Source organism: Hyperolius riggenbachi, chromosome 4 (assembly GCF_040937935.1).
Source record: "Hyperolius riggenbachi isolate aHypRig1 chromosome 4, aHypRig1.pri, whole genome shotgun sequence".
NCBI classification, from domain to species: Eukaryota; Metazoa; Chordata; class Amphibia; order Anura; family Hyperoliidae; genus Hyperolius; species Hyperolius riggenbachi.
The window spans coordinates 30,107,660-30,127,687 of NC_090649.1; the positions used below are offsets into that span (position 1 = coordinate 30,107,660).

At 44.3% G+C, this 20,028-nt stretch overlaps 2 protein-coding genes across 2 annotated transcripts in view; one reads left to right on the forward strand and one right to left on the reverse strand.

Moving 5' to 3' along the window:
* LOC137570321 (snaclec trimecetin subunit beta-like) overlaps positions 1 to 20,028 on the reverse strand; it is a 902,833-nt gene that overhangs the window by 502,237 nt on the left and 380,568 nt on the right. The window lies entirely within an intron of this gene.
* LOC137570320 (C-type lectin domain family 5 member A-like) overlaps positions 1 to 20,028 on the forward strand; it is a 106,817-nt gene that overhangs the window by 76,755 nt on the left and 10,034 nt on the right. Inside the window, exon 9 of the mRNA XM_068278965.1 lies at positions 12,550 to 12,665. Coding sequence (XP_068135066.1) covers positions 12,550 to 12,665 — 116 coding nt within the window. The remainder of the gene's footprint in view (positions 1 to 12,549; positions 12,666 to 20,028) is intronic.

Below are 20,028 nucleotides of genomic sequence, written 5' to 3' on the forward strand. Positions count from 1 at the left end.
AAAGACCTTGTATCATAGTTACCTCAGTTAATGGGAGTGGATCTCTTATTCTCATCATTATAATGCGACCAAAAGGTCGCATGCGCATTAGAAAAAATTATATCCAGCGCTGGTGCTGCCATCTAATGGACATCTTATAGACTACACCTATAATGAAAATAAATAACAACCAATTCTCATATGCCCATTACATCATAGAACTCTCACCTGCATGTAATCATTACAGCTAGTATTGTTCTGGTGAGAGAGCAAGCAGTAGCAGCATCCACTGTTGCAATTACAAAGCCCCAGGATATACACAAAGGATAACATTAAAAAGAAATCTATCCACCAAGGTCTCTACAATCATTAAGTTATTTCAAAAATACTTTTAAATTAAGGTCCCTATTTAAACCCTTTCGGATGCATTGTGTCCAATGTGTATATCCAATAACTTTCTTTCTTATACAGCAGGGAGTCAGCCTTTTCAAATCTGATGCTTGTATTTAGGCAATATATACCTTTTACTTTTAACCCTGCAGTACTAGACCCATGAAATTCAGCAAAGTGAGTGGAAATGGGAGTCTTATCCCTCTTTTCTTCCTTGATTGAATCATTAATGCTTCTAATATGTATGCAAGTTTTTAATTCTCTTTTTGTTTTTCCTACCGTCTTTCCCCTAAAGTAAGACCTACCCCGAAAGTAAGGCCTCCCTTATATTTCAAGCATGCTTGAAATATAAGGCCTACCCCGAAAATAAGGCCTAGCTGGGGGCGGGGCGCTGTGTGTATGGGGAGGTGCGTGGTCTCTTACCGCACCTCCCTTGTGGCTGCGTCCCCCTCCGTTCCTGGTAATTCCTCCGGTGGCGGCGGCATAGTAATCCATCTGTGAGGGCGCCCTGTGACCCTCACGCAGTACGCTAGGCCGGCTCTGCACTGGCGCCCTCTTCCTGTCATCATGTGCGCCCGGCAGATGCGTCCCAGGCGCACATTGATTAATCAGTGTGCGCCTGGGACGCATCTGCCGGGCGCACATGATGACAGGAAGAGAGCGCCAGCGCAGAGCCGGCCTAGCGTACTGCGTGAGGGTCACAGGGCGCCCTCACAGATGGATTACTATGCCGCCGCCACCGGAGGAATTACCAGAAACGGAGGGGGACGCAGCCACAAGGGAGGTGCGGTAAGAGACCACGCACCTCCCCATACACACAGCGTCTAGCCCCTCCCACCCCTGAAAATAAGCCCTAGCACACATTTCCTCCCCAAAAAGAATATAAGACAGTGTCTTATATTCGGGGAAAGACGGTATATAGTATAGTCCACAAGGACACATTATCTGATATATTGTATAAGTGGTATCGCAATTAATTTTACTCCTAATCTTAAACTGTTTCTTGTTAGTAGAATCATAAAAAAACACCAGTCTCCTCCACAAATGGACATACAGAACATTTGCCACATCTTATCATGCCATTGGTACGGCGAGAAAACCTCTCAGCATTACCCTTATATTCTGATTGCACCAACATATCTGATAAATTCTTATTCCTCCTAGCAGTCAACATTGGACGAGGTCCGACTGCTCTAGCAATCCTATCATCTTTTAGCAATATGTGCCAATATTTTTCCAATGTTTCTTGCAATCTATTCCAATGCTCACCATAAGTAGCAATCGCCCATTTTATGGTGTTTGTGTGCATATAATTATATGTAACCTTTAAAGAGAACCCGAGGTGTGTTTGAAGAATGTTATCTGCATACAGAGGCTGGATCTGCCTATACAGCCCAGCCTCTGTTGCTATCCCAAACCCCCCTAAGGTCCCCCTGCACTCTGCAATCCCTCATAAATCACAGCCACGCTGCTGACAAACAGCTTGTCAGAGCTGGCTGTGTTTATCTCTATAGTGTCAGTCTGCTGCTCTCCCCGCCTCCTGCAGAACTCCAGTCCCCGCCTGCATCCCTTCCCTCCCTGCTGATTGGAGGGAAGGGACGGGGGCAGGGACCGGAGCTATGCAGGAGGAGGGGGAGCAGCTGAGACTGACACTACAGATGTAAACACAGCCTCACAGCACGGCTGTGATTTATGAGGGATTGCAGAGTGGAGGGGGACCTTATTGGGGTTTGGGATAGCAACAGAGGCTGGGCTGTATAGGCAGATCCAGCCTCTGTATGCAGATAACATTCTTTAAACACACCTCGGGTTCTCTTTAATATCCGATTGACTGGCTTTTTGCAATTACATGAAGGATTACCAATTTTGATAATAAAAATATCAGGTGGTTGAACAGCATATACTGGTAGTGTGCTTTTTTCTGTGATTATGTGTCACCGCTCTCTGCCTGCCATTAATCTCCCCCACTCGTCGCCCTCCTCCTCGTACCGTATTAGTGCAGGACTACAAGAAAATGGCTGCCGCCACCCGCATTTGCGGCCATTTTCTTGTAGTCTTCACTAACTACGAGTCAGAGGGCGGAGGCGGAACATCAAGGATGAAGTCAAAGTGTGGATGCTTGAAGGGAAGGAGGAGAAGGGGCGGAGGGGTGGCCATGGAGCGGTGAGTTTGGGAAGTTTCTTCCTGTGGCACTGTGTGAGGACTTGGCAGCAGTACATTGTCTCTGCTCCACTTGTCATATAGCATAGTGTCCCTCAAGCTATTCTGTGCGAGCAGTAGCATTAACAGAAAATTATTCCTGCAGCCCAATGCTCATTGTGCAGCAGCATTGTGTCCCTCTAACCCCCCATTGTGTTAGCAGCAGTATATCGCAGAAGCAGATTGTCACTGCAGCCCTTAATTGTTATTTCTTCTATCCTATAAATTCCTATACCTGTTCTAATGTGCTCTGGCTTACTGCAGCCTTTCCTAGTTGCACAGTGGCTGTGTTATCTCTGTTATATAATATAATCTTTCCTCTGTCGGCTCTGTCGGGCTCGTGATAGGATAGAATCTATACACACCCTCTCCAGGCCCCCTCCAAGTTCTGTATGACACACACTGAGCTACTCTCAGCCTATCACATGCTGTTAGCAGCCATGTCTTTTGTTTGTAAATCCTGCCTAAAACTGGCAATTGCAAGCCAGGATTGCAGCAGGGAGTGGCAGAAACAACACAGAGGGACCCAGGAGAACATAATGAATAGAATGATATGCTTTTTATTGTAAGTATTTTAGAGTACAGATTTTCTTTAATCATATTCATGAAAAGTTCTAGCCCTCATTTTCAAGTGTGTTCTGAAAATGCACTCTTTATTGATTTTCTGATTAGTATCCTTATTTTTATACGTGTCACGTATATCTGAATGTTTGGCACAACCTGGAAAAGATTGGGAACCACTGGCTTAAAGGAGTTATCAGGGAAAAAAGTAAAAATGAGCTTTACTCACCTGGGGCTTTCTCCAGCCCCTTGCAGCCAACTGTCCCACACTGTCACCTCCGCTCCCCGCTGCTGTCCCGCTCTCGCTGCTCGGTATTCAGGCTGACCACGGGGTCGGCCTTACTGCGGCTGTGTGAATCGCCGCTGTCAGTCATGGCCACATGGGCCGCAGCGAACTGCGCAGGCAGGCGGGAGCACAGCGGTCGGCGTTGGACAGACGTCTGCAAGGGGCTGGAGAAAGCCCCAGGTGAGTAAAGCTCATTTTTACTTTTTTCCCTGATAACTCAGGACTGAGTCAGCCACTTGCATGCCTGATATTTAACTGTTTCAGGCAGAGAAAGAAAAAAAGGAACACAGCATAGTTATTTGTGTGCTAGGCACTGTACATACACATGTCTATCTCATCATGTCACATGTCATCTCATCATGTCACATGTCTTTTCGAGTATCCTTAACTATGTTAGCACCCTTTTGTGAATTAAGCCCTAAGAATTTGTGTGGACCAAATTACAGGCACAATCACAAAAAAAATATTACCGTATATACTCGTGTATAAGCCGAGTTTTTGACCCCATAAAAGTATTTGTCCCCGACGTGCTGGTTATTGCTTAATGTGCAGCGGCATGTAAAAGCGGTACTCGTGGCTGTTTTCCCACACTGTCCCTCGCCTAAGTAGTATACACAGATACCGTACATTGTCCATCTCCGTCCTCACCGCCCGAGTGTCCCCGACATGAGCTTACATACAGTAATTGGCCAGCAATACTTGCAGCTGTTACCCGCAGCTGTGTCCGGCAGTCAGCGCGGATGCATAGTTCTGGTACTATGCGGCTGTTTTCCCGCAATGTCCCCCTCCAAAGTAGTATGCAACGTTACTATATGTCCCCGAGTGTCCCCGGCATCTCCAGAGTCGTGCACAGCGGCGCAATCACTCACTCATTCTCGCCGCCAGGATGCATCTTCAGCTTCTCTATCCTTCTCATTTCTATGTCGCCCTCTAGTGGCACCTCACATTGTGAGTGCCACTGAAGGACGTCATAGAGAAGAGACGACAGAGAAGCTGAAGATGTATTCTGGCAGCGAGAACCGGTGAGTGATTGCGCCGCTGTGCACGACTCTGGAGATGCCGGGGACATTCGGGGACATATAGTAACGTTGCATACTACTTTGGAGGGGGACAGTGGGGGAAAACAACTGCATAGTACCGTAACTATGCATCTGCGAGTACTGCTGGACACACAGCTGTGGGTAACAGCTGCCTGAAAGTATTGGTGGCCAATTACTGTATGTAAGCTCATGCTGGAGACACTCGGGGCTGTGGGGACGGAGACTGACAGCATACAGTGACTATGCCTACTACTTTGGCCGGGGAAGATGGCTGCGGGCAATGCTGTGGTAAAGTGGCAGGTGGTCACAAGCTGCTGCACATAAAGCGCCAGCACATGACGGATATACTGGGGGGGTGTTTTGTAACTATGTATACTGCTTTTTCTATGGCCCTAATCATTGCACAGAGAGCAATTGTAATGTGAAATCCAGGAAGGAGCCAATGGTCAAACCATACCTTTTCAGCTGAAGATGCTGGAGTCAGAGTCTTGGGTTAGTGAACAGAGAGCCCTAGGAGGTCCTCAATAAGTGCCTCATTCTATTCTCGGCTTATACTCGGGTCAATGTTATTTTCCTGTTTTGGGTGGTAAAAAATGGGGGTCGGCTTATACTCGAGTATATACGGCACATTTCATGAGTTATTAATAAAACAATTAACAGCAAGTTCCACATTTAGGGCTCGTTCACACTAGAGGTGCTTTTTCATTTTTGTAAGCGCTGGCGATTTTTCAAAATCGCCCTGAAAGCGCTTACACCATGTTTTCCTATGCACTAGTTCAGATTGGGGCGTTCCGTGCGCTTTCCAATCAGAAAAGCGCTGAATGGACCATTTTCGGGGAGATTTTACTACAATGGTAGGAATAGGAAAAGCGCAAAATGCTCACAAATCGCTTTATCCGGCAATTGCATTCGCGCTTTTATGAAAAAAATACATTGTATTTATTCATTTCCAGGTGAAAGAGTTCACTTCCTGACTGACATCAGGAAGTGAAAAAAACAGAATTGGTCGGCAAAAGTGCTTACAAAAATGCCCAACACGCAGAAATCGCTGGGAATCGCAAAAAAAAAAAAAAAGCGTCAGAAAAAGCCCAATGTGAACGCCAACGCGATCGGAAACGCAATGTGAACAAGGCCTTAGAGCTCATTCACACAACAAGCGCTTTTTAAGCGCTAGAGATTTTAAGCTCTTACTAAAGCAATGCAGAGGGGGATTTTTACAAAATCACATCGCTCCAGTGTGAACACTCGCATAGGATTACATTAGCAAGAGCTTTTAAAATCACAAAGCGCTTAGAAAAGTTCTTATAGTGTGAACGAGTCCTTAAACCTTCCAGACTCAATGTAAGCAACTTAAAAATCCACTTAGTTTCCGAACGAGACATATCCCTGGTGCGGTTTTGGCCCCTCCAGTTTGTTTTAATTGTGTCAATAACAAAGGGCCAGATTTATCAAGAGTGTCTGAGACATAATGCTGGTAGGTTTGTAGAACTCCGTGCAGAACTGTCTCAGGCACTTTAAGAAGCCACTAGATTGTGCTGTTTCCTTCCTAAACTGTTCTAAGTGAGGAGGAGCTAGAACAGTGTCTCGACAGTGTATGACTTGTTTGTTTATCCATCTTGGACACAAGCAGCCCGGGCTGTAACTTCTCTCCTAAACTTTCATTCTCAAATAATCCCCATGTCTACTCTGTCATTTACACACGTTTTTAACATGCTCTAAGCAGTCAATTCTCCACACACTCGTCCACAATTCCCATCTTTTTCTTAAAGGACTTCCGAGGCCAAATTTAGAAAAAAAAAATTAAAAAAAAATTAGATACCTGCACCAGTTTGGAAGGCATGGAGGACGCCTTCCGCGCCCTCCGTGCCGTTCCGCCGGGTCCCCGCCGCTCAATAGCCCCCTGAATGGCTCCCGACCTCACGGCCCAGGTCGGGCTCTCCTGCCTACACAAAGATGGCCGCCGGAGCTGGCCGCGGCTGCGCAGTCCGCATAGCCACGAGTACGGCTGCCCAGCTCTAAGGCCAACCCCCCGATCCACGCTACAGGAAACAGCCTGTTACGTGGATCGGGGGGTTGGCCCTAGAGCTGCGCAGCCGCACTCGCGGCTATGCGGACTGCGCAGCCGCGGCCAGCTCCGGCGGCCATCTTTGTGTAGGCAGGAGAGCCTGACCCGGGCCGTGAGGTCGGGAGCCGTTCGGGGGGCTATTGAGCGGCGGGGACCCGGCAGAACGGCACGGAGGGCACGGACGGCGTCCTCCGTGCCTTCCAAACTGGTGCAGGTATCTAACTTTTTTTATTTATTTTTCTAAATTTGGCCTCGGAAGTCCTTTAAACAAATAAACATCACCAGGGTGAAGGGGTGTTCACCTCAGTAACAAATGAGTGTTGATAGATGGCAGTAAAATAAAAAGGAAGCACTGTTGCAAATTACAGAGGCAGAAGAGTCTCAATCTTCTAACTGTAATATTAAATACTTAACGCAGGAAGAAGTGAAGGCAAGACTAAACAAATTAAAAATAGACAAGGCACCTGGCCCGGATGGCATGCATCCTCAGGTCCTAAGGGAATTAAGTTCAGTTATAGATAGACCCCTTTATCCTATCTTTTGTGACTCTCTTGCAACTGGCAGAGTCCCAGTGGATTGGCGTACAGCCCACGTTTTCCCATTATTTAAGAAGGGCAAAAAATCAGATCCAAGAAATTATAGACCTGTAAGCTTAACATCAGTTGTATGCAAACTATTTGAGGGGTTACTAAGAGATACTATACATGACTTCATAGTAGAAAATAATCTTATTTCTCAGCATCAACATGGGTTTACTAAAGACAGGTCCTGTTTGACTAACATGCTCAGCTTTTATGAGGTAGTGAACGCTAATATGGATATTAGTAATGCTGTAGATGTGATATACTTGGATTTTGCAAAGGCCTTCGACACTGTTCCCCACAAAAGTCTGGTGCAAAAGTTGAGGATGCAAGGACTGGGGAAGAGTCTGTGTGCATGGATAGGGAACTGGCTAATGGACAGAAAACAAAGAGTTGTGGTCAATGGATCGTACTCAAAATGGGAGACTGTTAGCAGTGGGGTCCCACAGGGGTCTGTACTGGGTCCAGTGCTCTTCAATTTATTTATTAATGATCTAGTAGATGCAGTAGTGAGCAATGTTGCTATTTTTGCAGATGATACAAAATTGTGCAGAATCATCAACTCTCAGGAAGATAGTGTCATATTGCAACAGGATCAGGATAGTATGGCTATATGGGCACATAAATGCAGATGAAATTCAATGTTGAAAAATGTAAAGTCATGCATTTTGGTCGTACCATTGGTCTAGCACCATACAAAATAAATGGGATACAGTCGGGGACATCAAACTTGGAGAAGGACATAGGAGTACTCATCGACAACAAGTTAAATAATCGTACTCAATGCCAAGCCGCTGCAGCTAAAGCTAACAAAATTTTGGGATGCATTAAAAGGGAAATAAAAACTAGAGATGCTAGCATAATATTGCCCCTGTTTAACTCTCTAGTAAGGCCACATCTGGAATATGGAATTCAGTTCTGGGCACCACATTACAAAAAAGATATTGCAGTTTTAGAGCAGGTGCAGAGACGAGCTACAAAATGGATACGTGGGATGGAAGGTCTCACTTACCAAGAAAGGTTAGATAAACTGGGTTTATTTAGTCTAGAGAAAAGACGCCTTAGAGGAGATCTAATTAACATGTATAAATACATCAGAGGGCAATATAATAGCTTGGCGGATGAGCTTTTTGTCCCTAGGCCTTCTCAAAGGACTAAAGGACATGATCTGTGCATGGAGGAAAAACGTTTTAGCCATTTATTTAGGAAAGGGTTCTTTACAGTAAGAGTGATTAAGATGTGGAATGCATTGCCATAGGAAGTCGTTATAGCAAACTCTATACCTGCATTTAAAGGGGGCTTAGATGCTTTCCTTGCGTTGAAAGACATCCATGGCTACAATTACTAGGTAATGCCTAATGATGTTGATCCTGGGATTTTATCTGATTGCCCATCTGGAGTCGGGAAGGAATTTTTCCCTTTTGGGGCTAATTGGACCATGCCTTGTAAGGGTTTTTTTGCCTTCCTCTGGATCAACAGGGCTATGTGAGGGAGCAGGCTGGAGTTGTACTTTGTACTAGTTGAACTCGATGGACGTATGTCTTTCAACCAAAATAACTATGTAACTATGAAGCAACGAGGTGTCAGCATAATCCTGCTCTGCGGGGTTAAGAAGTGGTATTAGCCACTTCAAATTCAGGGACAGTTCTGCGCTGTTCTTAATGTAAGGAAAACTCTCAGAACTGCCGCAACCTCCCTTCACTTAAAGCGGTCTAACACCCAGCATTTCAACTTTGCGTTAAAAGATTGCTTACAGCTTAGAAACTATTATGCCAGATTTTTTTTTTAGCAGAAATTCACTGAATGGGTTAAACATGACATTTTAGTGTTGCATTTAGCTAGAAATCCGCATCAGTGCTGAGGTTTAGATACAAATGTATCTATTCACAATGTAAATAAACAAACACCTCTCTGAGACAGCACAGAGGGCTTCCCAGACAGGCTTTTCAGAGGTCTATTTGCATTCCAAACAAAGATACATTTGTATCTAAACCTCAGCAAGAAGTGGATTTCTAGCTAAATGCAAAACTAAAATGTCATGTTTAACCCATTCAGTGAATTTCTGCTTTAAAAAAAAATCTGGCATAATAGTTTCTAAGCTGTAAGCAATCTTTTAAAGCAAAGTTGAAATGCTGGGTGTTAGACCGCTTTAAGAAAGCATTGGGGAGCTTCTTACAAACGTGCAGAACACCCCCCCTGCTGGTAAGGACAGTTTAAGAAGAAAAAACTGTCGGTAATGATTTGATAAATCTGGCCCACAGTATTTTAAATGTGTAGGGTCCTTGTCAAAGTGCCTAGACACAGAATGTCCTCTGAAATCTTTCTCAATCAAATACACAGGCTCACCTAATCTATTTTTGAAAGCCCCGGCGGTCCTACCTACATATTTCAGGCCACAAGAGCACTCTAGAAGGTACACAACAAAGGTACTGTCACAGGTGAACACATGTTTGATCAAAAAGGGAGGACCTGTGATCCCATTCCCTGAGAAAGTGGTAGTTTTCTTGGGCAGAAACCTGCATGCCTTACATCCTTTACACTTTCCACAATTGTAAAAACCCTTAAGCGGTAGCACCTGAACTGGAACAGTCCTGGGGGGGGGGGGGGGGGGGGGGGGGGTTGTCAGTATGATTAGAAACCAAGCGATCCTGCAGGTTGGGCGCCCTCAGGATTGTCCGCAAGCACTGGACCAATCACCGGGTTGCCCTGCAAAAGGTGCCAATGCCTGCTTAAGATCTTTTTATATCCCTGTGCTGTAAGTTATATTGTGTAAGGAATTTGACAGTATTCCTATCATGGTGTTATTTGTGTTAGGTTTCACAGTAGTGGGTTGGCCACCCTCTCCGATCTGATCTCTGATTCTAATTCAGCTGGATCATAACCCTTAGCCTTGAACCTGGAAATAAGATCACCCTGAGCGGCATAGTCAGTGGGCAATATGCAGTTCCTCCGTACCCGAATAAACTCACTTTTGGGTACACCTTTTAACCATGGTACATAATGGCAAATAGTGGTAGGAATAAAACTGTTACGATCCGTTTCTTTAAAATGGGTGTTAGTGATGAACCCCTCAGGGTGTAGTTGGATGGTCAGGTCCAGGAAATGTCTCATTAGAATTAACCACACAAACACCAGATTATCTGTGTTATTGTTAATATAATTGATAAAGAGCTTAAAAGACATTTCATCACCCTCCCAGACAACTACCACATCGTCTATATATCTTTTCCACACTTTTAACTGTGGGAATCGTTCCCTATTAACAAAACTCCCCTCCCAAATGGCCAAATACAGATTAGCGAGGCTGGGAGCTTCCACCAAGACGGACACATCTTTGATCGGTGAACGGGAACATGTGTTTCCTGAGCCAATCAAAGTGCCTGTAATGGAAAGATCATGGCTTCAACAAGAAGCCAATAATCTTTCCTGTAACAGCCACTGCCTGTGGGCTTTGAACTTGATAGTGTAAAGGTAAACCGAGGCGCCAGTATTATAAAACAAAGGTAAAATGTTTAAAAATAGAAGAGGTGGAGGTGGACTTACCTCCTCCAAGTAGACACAAATTAGTAATGATGTTGTATCAATTTATACACTCCCAAGATCTGGCACAAAGCGTTTCACAGGAATGACCCTACTTCATCAGGCAATAGGGATGGAGTATACAGCTATGGGTCAGAGACAGTAGGCTTAGAAATGGCATACATTTGCATGAAAAAGGAACAAATGAGTAAATACATAAAATACTTAAATATACAGATAAATATGGGAACAGGTCTAAAGCCCCATCTACACCATACAATTTTTTTGTTCGATTCATTGATTCGATACGATTTAATCTGACATGTCTGATCGGGAGTCGATTCGATTCAATTTGCCATTGTTTTGCAATGGCAAATTGAATCGAATCGAATCCCAATCAGACATGTCGGATTGAATCGAATCAAATCAATTAATCGAATTGGACAAAAAATTGTATGGTGTAGATGGGGCTTAATGTCCCCACCTGCTTATACAGTGGTTGCCAGAGTGGTAACCATTGTTTGTAAGTATTCATTATCTCCATAACCAGTACATACTACACTATATTAGGCTCTTGGTGTCCCCTTTTATGAACTTGATAGGTACATTATAATATGTTCTTATGCTATAATTGCTATTAACCACTTATTGCACCACTACAGTATATCTACAGTATGTCCTTTGTTACTTCATCAAAGCCACGAGGACATAAATATACAATTTAACATCGCAGCACAGCTGTGCACGATTTGGCACACTCCTGTGCACGCCCCCTCTGGCACTTTCAGCTGCATTACTAATTGGTGAAATTGATTTAACAGCGATCTAGCTTGTAGTGAAATCTAGTGGTCATCTATAAGTATACTGTATGTATAAATGGTTTTCTTTAAAGCGGACCTGAACTCATAACTTCCTCTTTGCTCTAAAAGATACACAACAGCACAATAACCTTTAAACCAGTGGTCAGAAACCTTTTTGGCTGACAGAGCCATAAACGCCACATACAGTATTTTAAAATGTATTTCCGTGAGAGCCATACAATATGTTTCAAACTGGGATAGTGTGCATGTGCAGCAGAGGACCATGTTGCCCTGTTGCCATGGTGATGTGTATGCAGTTGATCCGCCGGGCAGCGGAAGTGTCAGACACGTCTTTAGCTTCTCTTGGGTTTCAGCAACATCAGCAATTTCCCCGAGAGCCAGACAGGAGAAATACTGACTAACAGCTTGTACAATTAGCTAGCTGACTTGAGGATTGATTCACTTTGTAGGATGAAATCCGTGCACTTTGGCTCAAGTGACAGGCAGCCTATTGGGCCAATCAAAGCGCGGGGATCTCGTCCTACAAAGTCACTGGACCTGACAGAGTCCAGAGTGGGACAATTGGAGCGGCCGTTAGGGGAGCGTGAGTAAGTTAGTGGAGCATGCTACAGCAGTAGCGTGCCTACCCTGAAAATGTTACTTGCGCTGCCACACTAAGCTGCGCTGCTTGAGTAGTGTAGCTTAGTGAATAACCCCTACTGATTTGTCTGTGAGCCAGATGTAGCCATAAAAAGAGCCACATCTGCCTCCCGAGCCATAGGTTCCCTACCCCTGCTTTAAACAAAAACATTTGTTTGTTACAGGTGATATAAATCTGCAGTGTCTACTTCCTGCTTTCATGGAAGCAGACATATTGTTAACATCCTGTGCTTTCAAATGATCTATTCTGCCATCTCTGCCATGACAGTCAGGTGACACAGGGGAGAGATCAAATTACAACTTGTGATTGGACACAAATGAGGGAGAATTAGACAGGCTAAACTCTGTAAATACATTCAGGGTGCATTTATCTATGTTTTCCTTCTGTTCTGTGCAAGAGTTCAGGTCCACTTTAAAGTGTGTGGCACGCAATTAGTTTTAAAAATGTTTGTAAATTTCTGTATTACAGGGATTTCTAGTGGATGAATTACAAAACCCACCGGATCTTTGGCTCAGCCTGAGGAAGGATCCTGATACCGGAGAATGGAAATGGAAGGATGGAACGGTCTACAATGGCACAGTGCTGTGAGTGTTATGATGTATTAGATGCTCACATGTAGCTAGTCTGATATAAGACTATAAGCTCTAGATGTGGTCAGTGCTATGCCAATAATTCCAGATTGAATGAACAATTAAAGCAATTTATATTCAGTATGGAGGTGGGCCAATCAAAATCATCTCAGTTCCAAGTAGCAGGTGTGCCATAATTACATTGACATCTCTAATTGGTGCTATTTTATTTGTTACTAGCTGATTGCCCGGCGTTGCCCGGGTATGTATTTGGCTGGTGTTGGCTCCGCCCACTCTTTCTAACCCTAACACACAAACACTCAATGTCTTAGTTTGTGAGGTTTGGGGTCCTTGACATCAATAATTTGTATTTTTCCATTGAAATGAAATAAATCTGGTTGGCTGTTTGTGGCTCCACCCCATTTTTTGAATTTGAACCCCAGTCACCCAATGACCTACTGTACCAGCATAGGCAAACGCAGGGGGGATTATAGCTGCCCAGAATCCCCCCTCAGACCAGGGCCGGTGCAGTGTCTGGGGACAGGCACAAGCTGAGATACCAGAATATCTGCAGGCATCCTGCAGCTCACAGCACTGCCCCCTTTCTTGCCCTGCTACAGTTGACTTTGGATGTAGCAGCAGCATGTGTACAGAGCATGGAGCAGCAGTGTGTGTACAGAGCATGGAGCAGCAGTGTGTGTACAGAGCATGGAGCAGCAGCGTGTGTACAGAGCATAAAGCAGCAGTGTGTCTACAGAGCATAGAGCAGCAGTGTGTGTACAGAGCATGGAGCAGCAGTGTGTGTACAGAGCATGGAGCAGCAGCGTGTGTACAGAGCATAAAGCAGCAGTGTGTGTACAGAGCATGGAGCAGCAGTGTGTGTACAGAGCATGGAGCAGCAGTGTGTGTACAGAGCATGGAGCAGCAGCGTGTGTACAGAGCATAGAGCAGCAGCGTGTGCACAGAGCATGGAGCAGCAGTGTGTGTACAGAGCATGGAGCAGCAGTGTGTGTACAGAGCATGGAGCAGCAGTGTGTGTACAGAGCATGGAGCAGCAGTGTGTGTACAGAGCATGGAGCAGCAGCGTGTGTACAGAGCATGGAGCAGCAGCGTGTGTACAGAGCATAAAGCAGCAGTGTGTACAGAGCATGGAGCAGCACTGTGTGTACAGAGCATGGAGCAGCAGTGTGTGTACTGAGCATGGAGCACCATTGTGTGTACAAAGCATGGAGCAGCAGCATGTGTACAGAGCATGGAGCAGCAGCGTGTGTACAGGGCTTGGAGCAGCAGTGTGTGTACAGAGCATGGAGCAGCAGCATGTGTACAGAGCATGGAGCAGCAGCATGTGTGCACAGAGCATGGAGCAGCAGTGTGTGCACAGAGCATGGAGCAGCAGCGTATGTACAGAGAATGGAACAGCAGCGTGTGTACAGAGCATGGAGCAGCTCTGGAGAACTTAACAGAGTCAGGTATGAGCACAGCCCTGTGCCCTGCTGTGTGATGCTTCACTGTCCCCTTTATTACCAGTGTCGGCTGTCCTCATTATCTGTATCCAAACTGCTCCTAATCGATCCCTTTCTCGGCCCATCGGGAAATTGCATTATGTGTACCCAGCATGATTTCCTACCATATTATTATAATGTATTGTGCGTGGCTGAGGGAAACCTTTCAGGAATCCCCCCCTTGAAAAACCTGAGTTTGCCCCTGACCAGGTTTGAGTTTTGTGCCATTAACAGTGCAAGAATGGCAGCATTTAAATATTCCCCTTGAAAATCAATAGGTGAATTTTAATTGGCTTTTGTAGGCTCCACCTACTTCTGAAGTGACCACCAGTGACCAACTGTGAAAAGTTTGAGAACCCTGCCATTAACAGTGTAAGAATGGCTGCAGTTTACATTTTCCCAGGGAAATTTGTATTTGTCTCCACCCACATTTTGTAACCTTGACACACAGTCACTCAATGACCAAGTTTGTGAGCTTTCAGGTTCCTGGCATCAAAATTGTATGAATGGAAGCAGTATATTCAGCAAAGAAATCTGATTGGCTGTTGGTGGCTTTAGTGAAATTGAACCCCAGTCACTTAATGAGTGACTGTAGCAGGTTTGAGACCTCTGCCATTGGCTGTTGTAGATCCACCCACTTTTCTGAATATTAATCCCAGTGTCAAATTTTAGAACCCTGGCATTAACAGTGTAAGAATGGCTACAGTTTATATTTTCCCATGTAAAAAGTTAATTGTTTTTGGCTCCACCTACTGTTTCTAACCTTGACATACAGTCACTCAATGACCAAGTTTCTGAGCTTTTGGGGTCCTTGGCATCAATAATTTGCACTCTCCCGTTAAAATTAAATAAATCTGTCTTTGTGGCTCTGCCCCTGTCCAGAATTTGAACCCCTCTCACCCAATGACACATTATACCAGATTGGAGGCCTCTGCCATTAACAGTGTAAGAATTTCAGCAATGTAAATATTCCCCTTAAAAATCAATAGGTGCATTTTGATTGGCTGTTGTAAGCTCCACCCACTCTCCTGAATATTAATCACAGTCATCCAGAGGCCAACTGTGTCAAGTTTGAGAACCCTGCCATTAACAGTGTAAAAATGGCTGCAGTTTATATTCTCCCATGTAAAAAATGTAATTTTTGGCTCTGCACACTTTATCTAACCTTGACACACAGTCACTCAGTGATCAAGTTTGTGAGCTTTGTGGTCCTTGGCATCAATAATTTAAATTTTCCCACTTAAGTGAAACAAATTTGATTGGCTGTTTGTGGCTCCGCCCCTTTTCAGAATGTAAACCACCAGTCACCCATTGACGGTATTGTGGTGGGGGTGTCGGGGCACCCTGTAGAAAAAGGCACAAGAGACAAAAAGGCGGGAGCCCAGTAGTGCAATACGTCAATGTAAGGATGGAGAAAATTGGTGAGAATAAGAATGCTACTCACAAAGGAGGGTTGCAAGGGGCAACCAACCGCAGGAAGCAGGTGGAGACCATAAACTTGACTCCACTCGGGGGGGGGGGGGACCCGGAGGTGGTCGCTCTCTTGGAAAACCAGAGACAAGTGTCCACCGTGGTGGCAAGTGGCAACCACGGGTATACTGTCACTACCCCTCTAACAGGTTATGTTGGGGGGTGTACTAAGCACAAATAGGGGAAAAGAGGCGCCCTGGGTTGTATGAAAGCATCTAAAAACAGTTTAAAATGAAAAGGATAACGAGGATTCTTACCTCAATGACGAAATCTTTGTAACATACAAAAGATTTTTATTTAGCACAGGCAACGCGTTTCGCGGGTCTAAGCCCGCTTCCTCAGGCCAATAACAGTGCCAAATGATAAATACCAGTCGGCATAGGGAGCCTCTTCAGCTTCAGAGGCTCCCTATGCCGACTGGTATTTATCATTTGGCACTGTTATTGGCCTGAGGAAGCGGGCTTAGACCCGCGAAACGCGTTGCCTGTGCTAAATAAAAATCTTTTGTATGTTACAAAGATTTCGGCATTGAGGTAAGAATCCTCGTTATCCTTTTCATTTTAAACTGTTTTTAGATGCTTTTATACAACCCAGGGCGCCTCTTTTCCCCTATTTGCACCCATTGACGGACTGAACCAGGTTTGAGGCCTCTACCATTAAGAGTGTAAGAATGGCAGCAGTTAAAATATTCTCCTTTAAAATCAATCCATGAATTTTGATTGGCTATTGTAGGCTCCACCCACTTTCCTGGATATTAATCTCAGTGACCAACTGTGTCAAGTTTGAGAATTAAGTTTAAGAATGGCTGCAGTTTACATGTTCCTATTGAAAATGAATGGCTGAAATTTGATTGGCTGTTTAATGCTCTGCCCACTTTTTATGGATTTGCAACCTCGGTCACCAAGTGACCAACTGTGCCAAGTGTGGGGACTCTGGCTTGCTTACTGAAAGAATGGCAGCCTTTTACATTTTTTTCCATTGACAGGAATGGGTGAAATCTGATTGGCTGTTTGTAGCTCCACTCAGGTGTGCAGGGGGGACGCGAGACCCCCAGAACATATCATCCCAGGTAGTAAGAGATCTGTATACCAAGTTTTGTTCAAATCCGTAAAAGCGTAAATCCGTCAAAGCGTTTTCGAGTGAGGCACATACAGTGTACACACACACACACACACACACACACACACACACACACACACACCACATACACACACACACACACACACACACACACACACACACACACACACACACACACACACCACATACACACACACACACACACACACACACACACACATACACACACATATACACACTGTACACACACATACACACCACACACATACACACTGTACACACACACTCTCTCTCTCTCTCTCTCTCTCTCTCTCTCTCTCTCTTTCTCTCTCTCTGTTACTTTTATTCAACCAGCAAGCAATTTTTGGACAGGAAATCACATAGGTGTCTCCCAAAAGATAAGACAATGTGCTACATTTCAGCAAAAATTGTCCAGTCCCACATTGATACCCTTCATAGAAAAGCCTCTATTGGCTATTACAGTAATCAAAAGCTTCCTATAATTGCAGACCAGGTTTTTGCATTTCTCCACAGGTATTTTTGCCCAGTCATCTTTAGCAATGAACTCCAAATCTTTCAGGTTGGAGGGTCTTCTTACCATCACCCTGATCTTTAGCTCCTTCCACAGATTCTCAGTTGGATTCAAGTCAGGGCTCTGGCGGGGCCACTCCAAAACGTTAATGTTGTTGTCTGTTAACCATTTCTTCACCACTTTTGCTGTGTGTTTTGGGTCATTGTCATGGTGGAATGTCCACTGGTGCCCAAGGCCAAGTTTCTCTGCAGACTGCCTTATGTTGTCATTGAGAATCCTCATGTATTGCTCTTCCTTTCATGGTGCCGTTTACTGTGAATAGGTTCCCTGGTCCATTGCCTGAAAAACAACCACAAAGCATTAGGTTCCCACCACCATGTTTGACAGTGGGTGTTCTTTGGGTTGAAGGCTTCTCCTTTTTTCGCCAAAATGAGGAAACTTCATTGTGACCAAACAATTCAATTTTTGTTTCATCTGACCATAACACAGAAAAACAGAAGTATTTTTCTTTGTCCAGATGAGCATTTGTAAAGGCCAAGTAAGCTTTTCTGTGCCTTATCTGGAGAAATGGCGTCCTCCTTGGTCTGCATCCATGGAACCCAGCAGTGTGCAGTGTCCTCACATCCGAAAGAAAGTAAACGTGGGCACCAGTAAAATGCACACCTCTGTGTTTAATAAAGCATCAGCATATTCTTCCAACAGATGTAACAATACAGGCAATACTTCACCCCATCCAGGTGCATCCCGCATAGAGACCCCTCGGTCAACAATTGTTTTGCATCAAAGATGCATCTTCAAGGACCAGTAGTGATCTTGGCAGCGAGGAAAGAAGCTCCACGCCGACAGGACAGCGCTTCCTTATATGTCACTTCCGGGTGCGCCCATGTGATCCCACTGGCCAATCCAAAACTCCCGTACGCATGACGCGGCCGCATGCGGACAAAAGTACGCATGCGCACATGGCGTCTGGGGGTCAGCTGCGTCCCACGGCCGAACCATGCGTGCTATACGGTATTGTGCCCTTGTTTCTGAGTTCCTGTCAAAAAAATTTGTTTTTAAAGGCACTTGAATTTGACCTGATGAAGCGGATTGCATCCGCGAAAAGCATTGTCTGATGTGCATAATAAAATCTGTCATTTTAAAGAAAATATTCGCATATTTGAAGCTAGACCTCATTAAGGTAAGATTTCTTACCTATTTATAGTTTGTATACTGATATCTTGGGCGCCTCCTACTCTCCCTATAGTGTTTACAGTGGCCTCCCTAAAAGGAGTTTGCTTAGTCTTCGATCTCATCTCGAGTAAAAGACGGATTTTTTTTATTTTGGAGCTGCGACCACCACATCAACCCTTACAAAGGCCCAGTGAGGACGGTACTTCCTCACATGCGCATAACAGTGGCTGCTTGGATTGCAACCTACACTTGTGAGTATACTGACATATACTCACACATTTGTCCAACACTAACCAGACGGTACTACACTAGATTGGGCTCCCGGTATCCCTGTGTCTTTTTTTCCGCCTTTAAAGATTTCACTTTTATCCATGACTGTCCACAAACCAACTGCAGAGAGCTGCTGTTATTTACCTGTTGAGTTGATTAAAACACCTTTTCCCAATTAATAAGGGTAATTAGGATGCTTTAGAACAGCTTGGACTATTTGGAAATGGTATAGAACTTTGGATTTTCCCACAGACTGGGACGGGAATTAATAATTTTGGACTGGACACTTTTTGCTCAAATGTAAATAAAAGCTGAGAAATGTTTTTTTTTTTTTTCCATAATAATGCCTCGGGTACATTGTCTTATTTTCTTTTGGGAGACACCTATTTCATTTCCCATCAAAAAATTACTTGCTGGTTGAATAAAAGTAACTTTAAGTCAAAATTTGCCAGGTGTATGATTAATTATGGGCAGCACTGCATATATAGATGTATTTATATAGCACAGACATCTTCTGCAGCACATTACAGAGTACATAGTCATGTCACTGACTGTCCTCAGAGGAGCTCACACTCTAATCCTACCATAGTCATAGTGTAATGTCCTACCATATTATTATTATGTATTTATAGAGCACTGACATCTTCTGCAGCACATTACAGAGTACATAGTCATGTCACTGACTGTCCTCAGAGGAGCTCACAATCTAATCCTACCATAGTCATAGCCTAATGTCCTACCATATTATTATTATGTATTTATAGAGCACTGACATCTTCTGCAGCACATTACAGAGTACATAGTCATGTCACTGACTGTCCTCAGAGGAGCTCACAATCTAATCCTGCCATAGTCATAGCCTAATGTCCTACCATATTATTATTATGTATTTATAGAGCACTGACATCTTCTGCAGCACATTACAGAGTACATAGTCATGTCACTGACTGTCCCCAGAGGAGCTCCCAATCTAATCCTACCATAGTCATAGTCTAATGTCCTACCATATTATTATTATGTACTTATATAGCACTGGCATCTTCTGCAGCCCTTTACAGAGTGCATAGTCCTGTCACTGACTGTCCACAGAGGAGCCAACAAATTTTAATCATGCCATTGCCATAGTCTAATGTCCTACCATGTTCTTATTGGGGTATATAGCACTGACATCTTCTGCAGCACATTACAGAATACATTGTCATGTCACTGACTGTCCTCAGAGAAGCTCACAATCTAATCCTACCATAGTCATAGTCTAATGTCCTACCATATTATTATTATGTATTTATATAGCGCTGACATCTCCTGCAGCACATTACAGAGTACATAGTCATGTCACTGACTGTCCTCA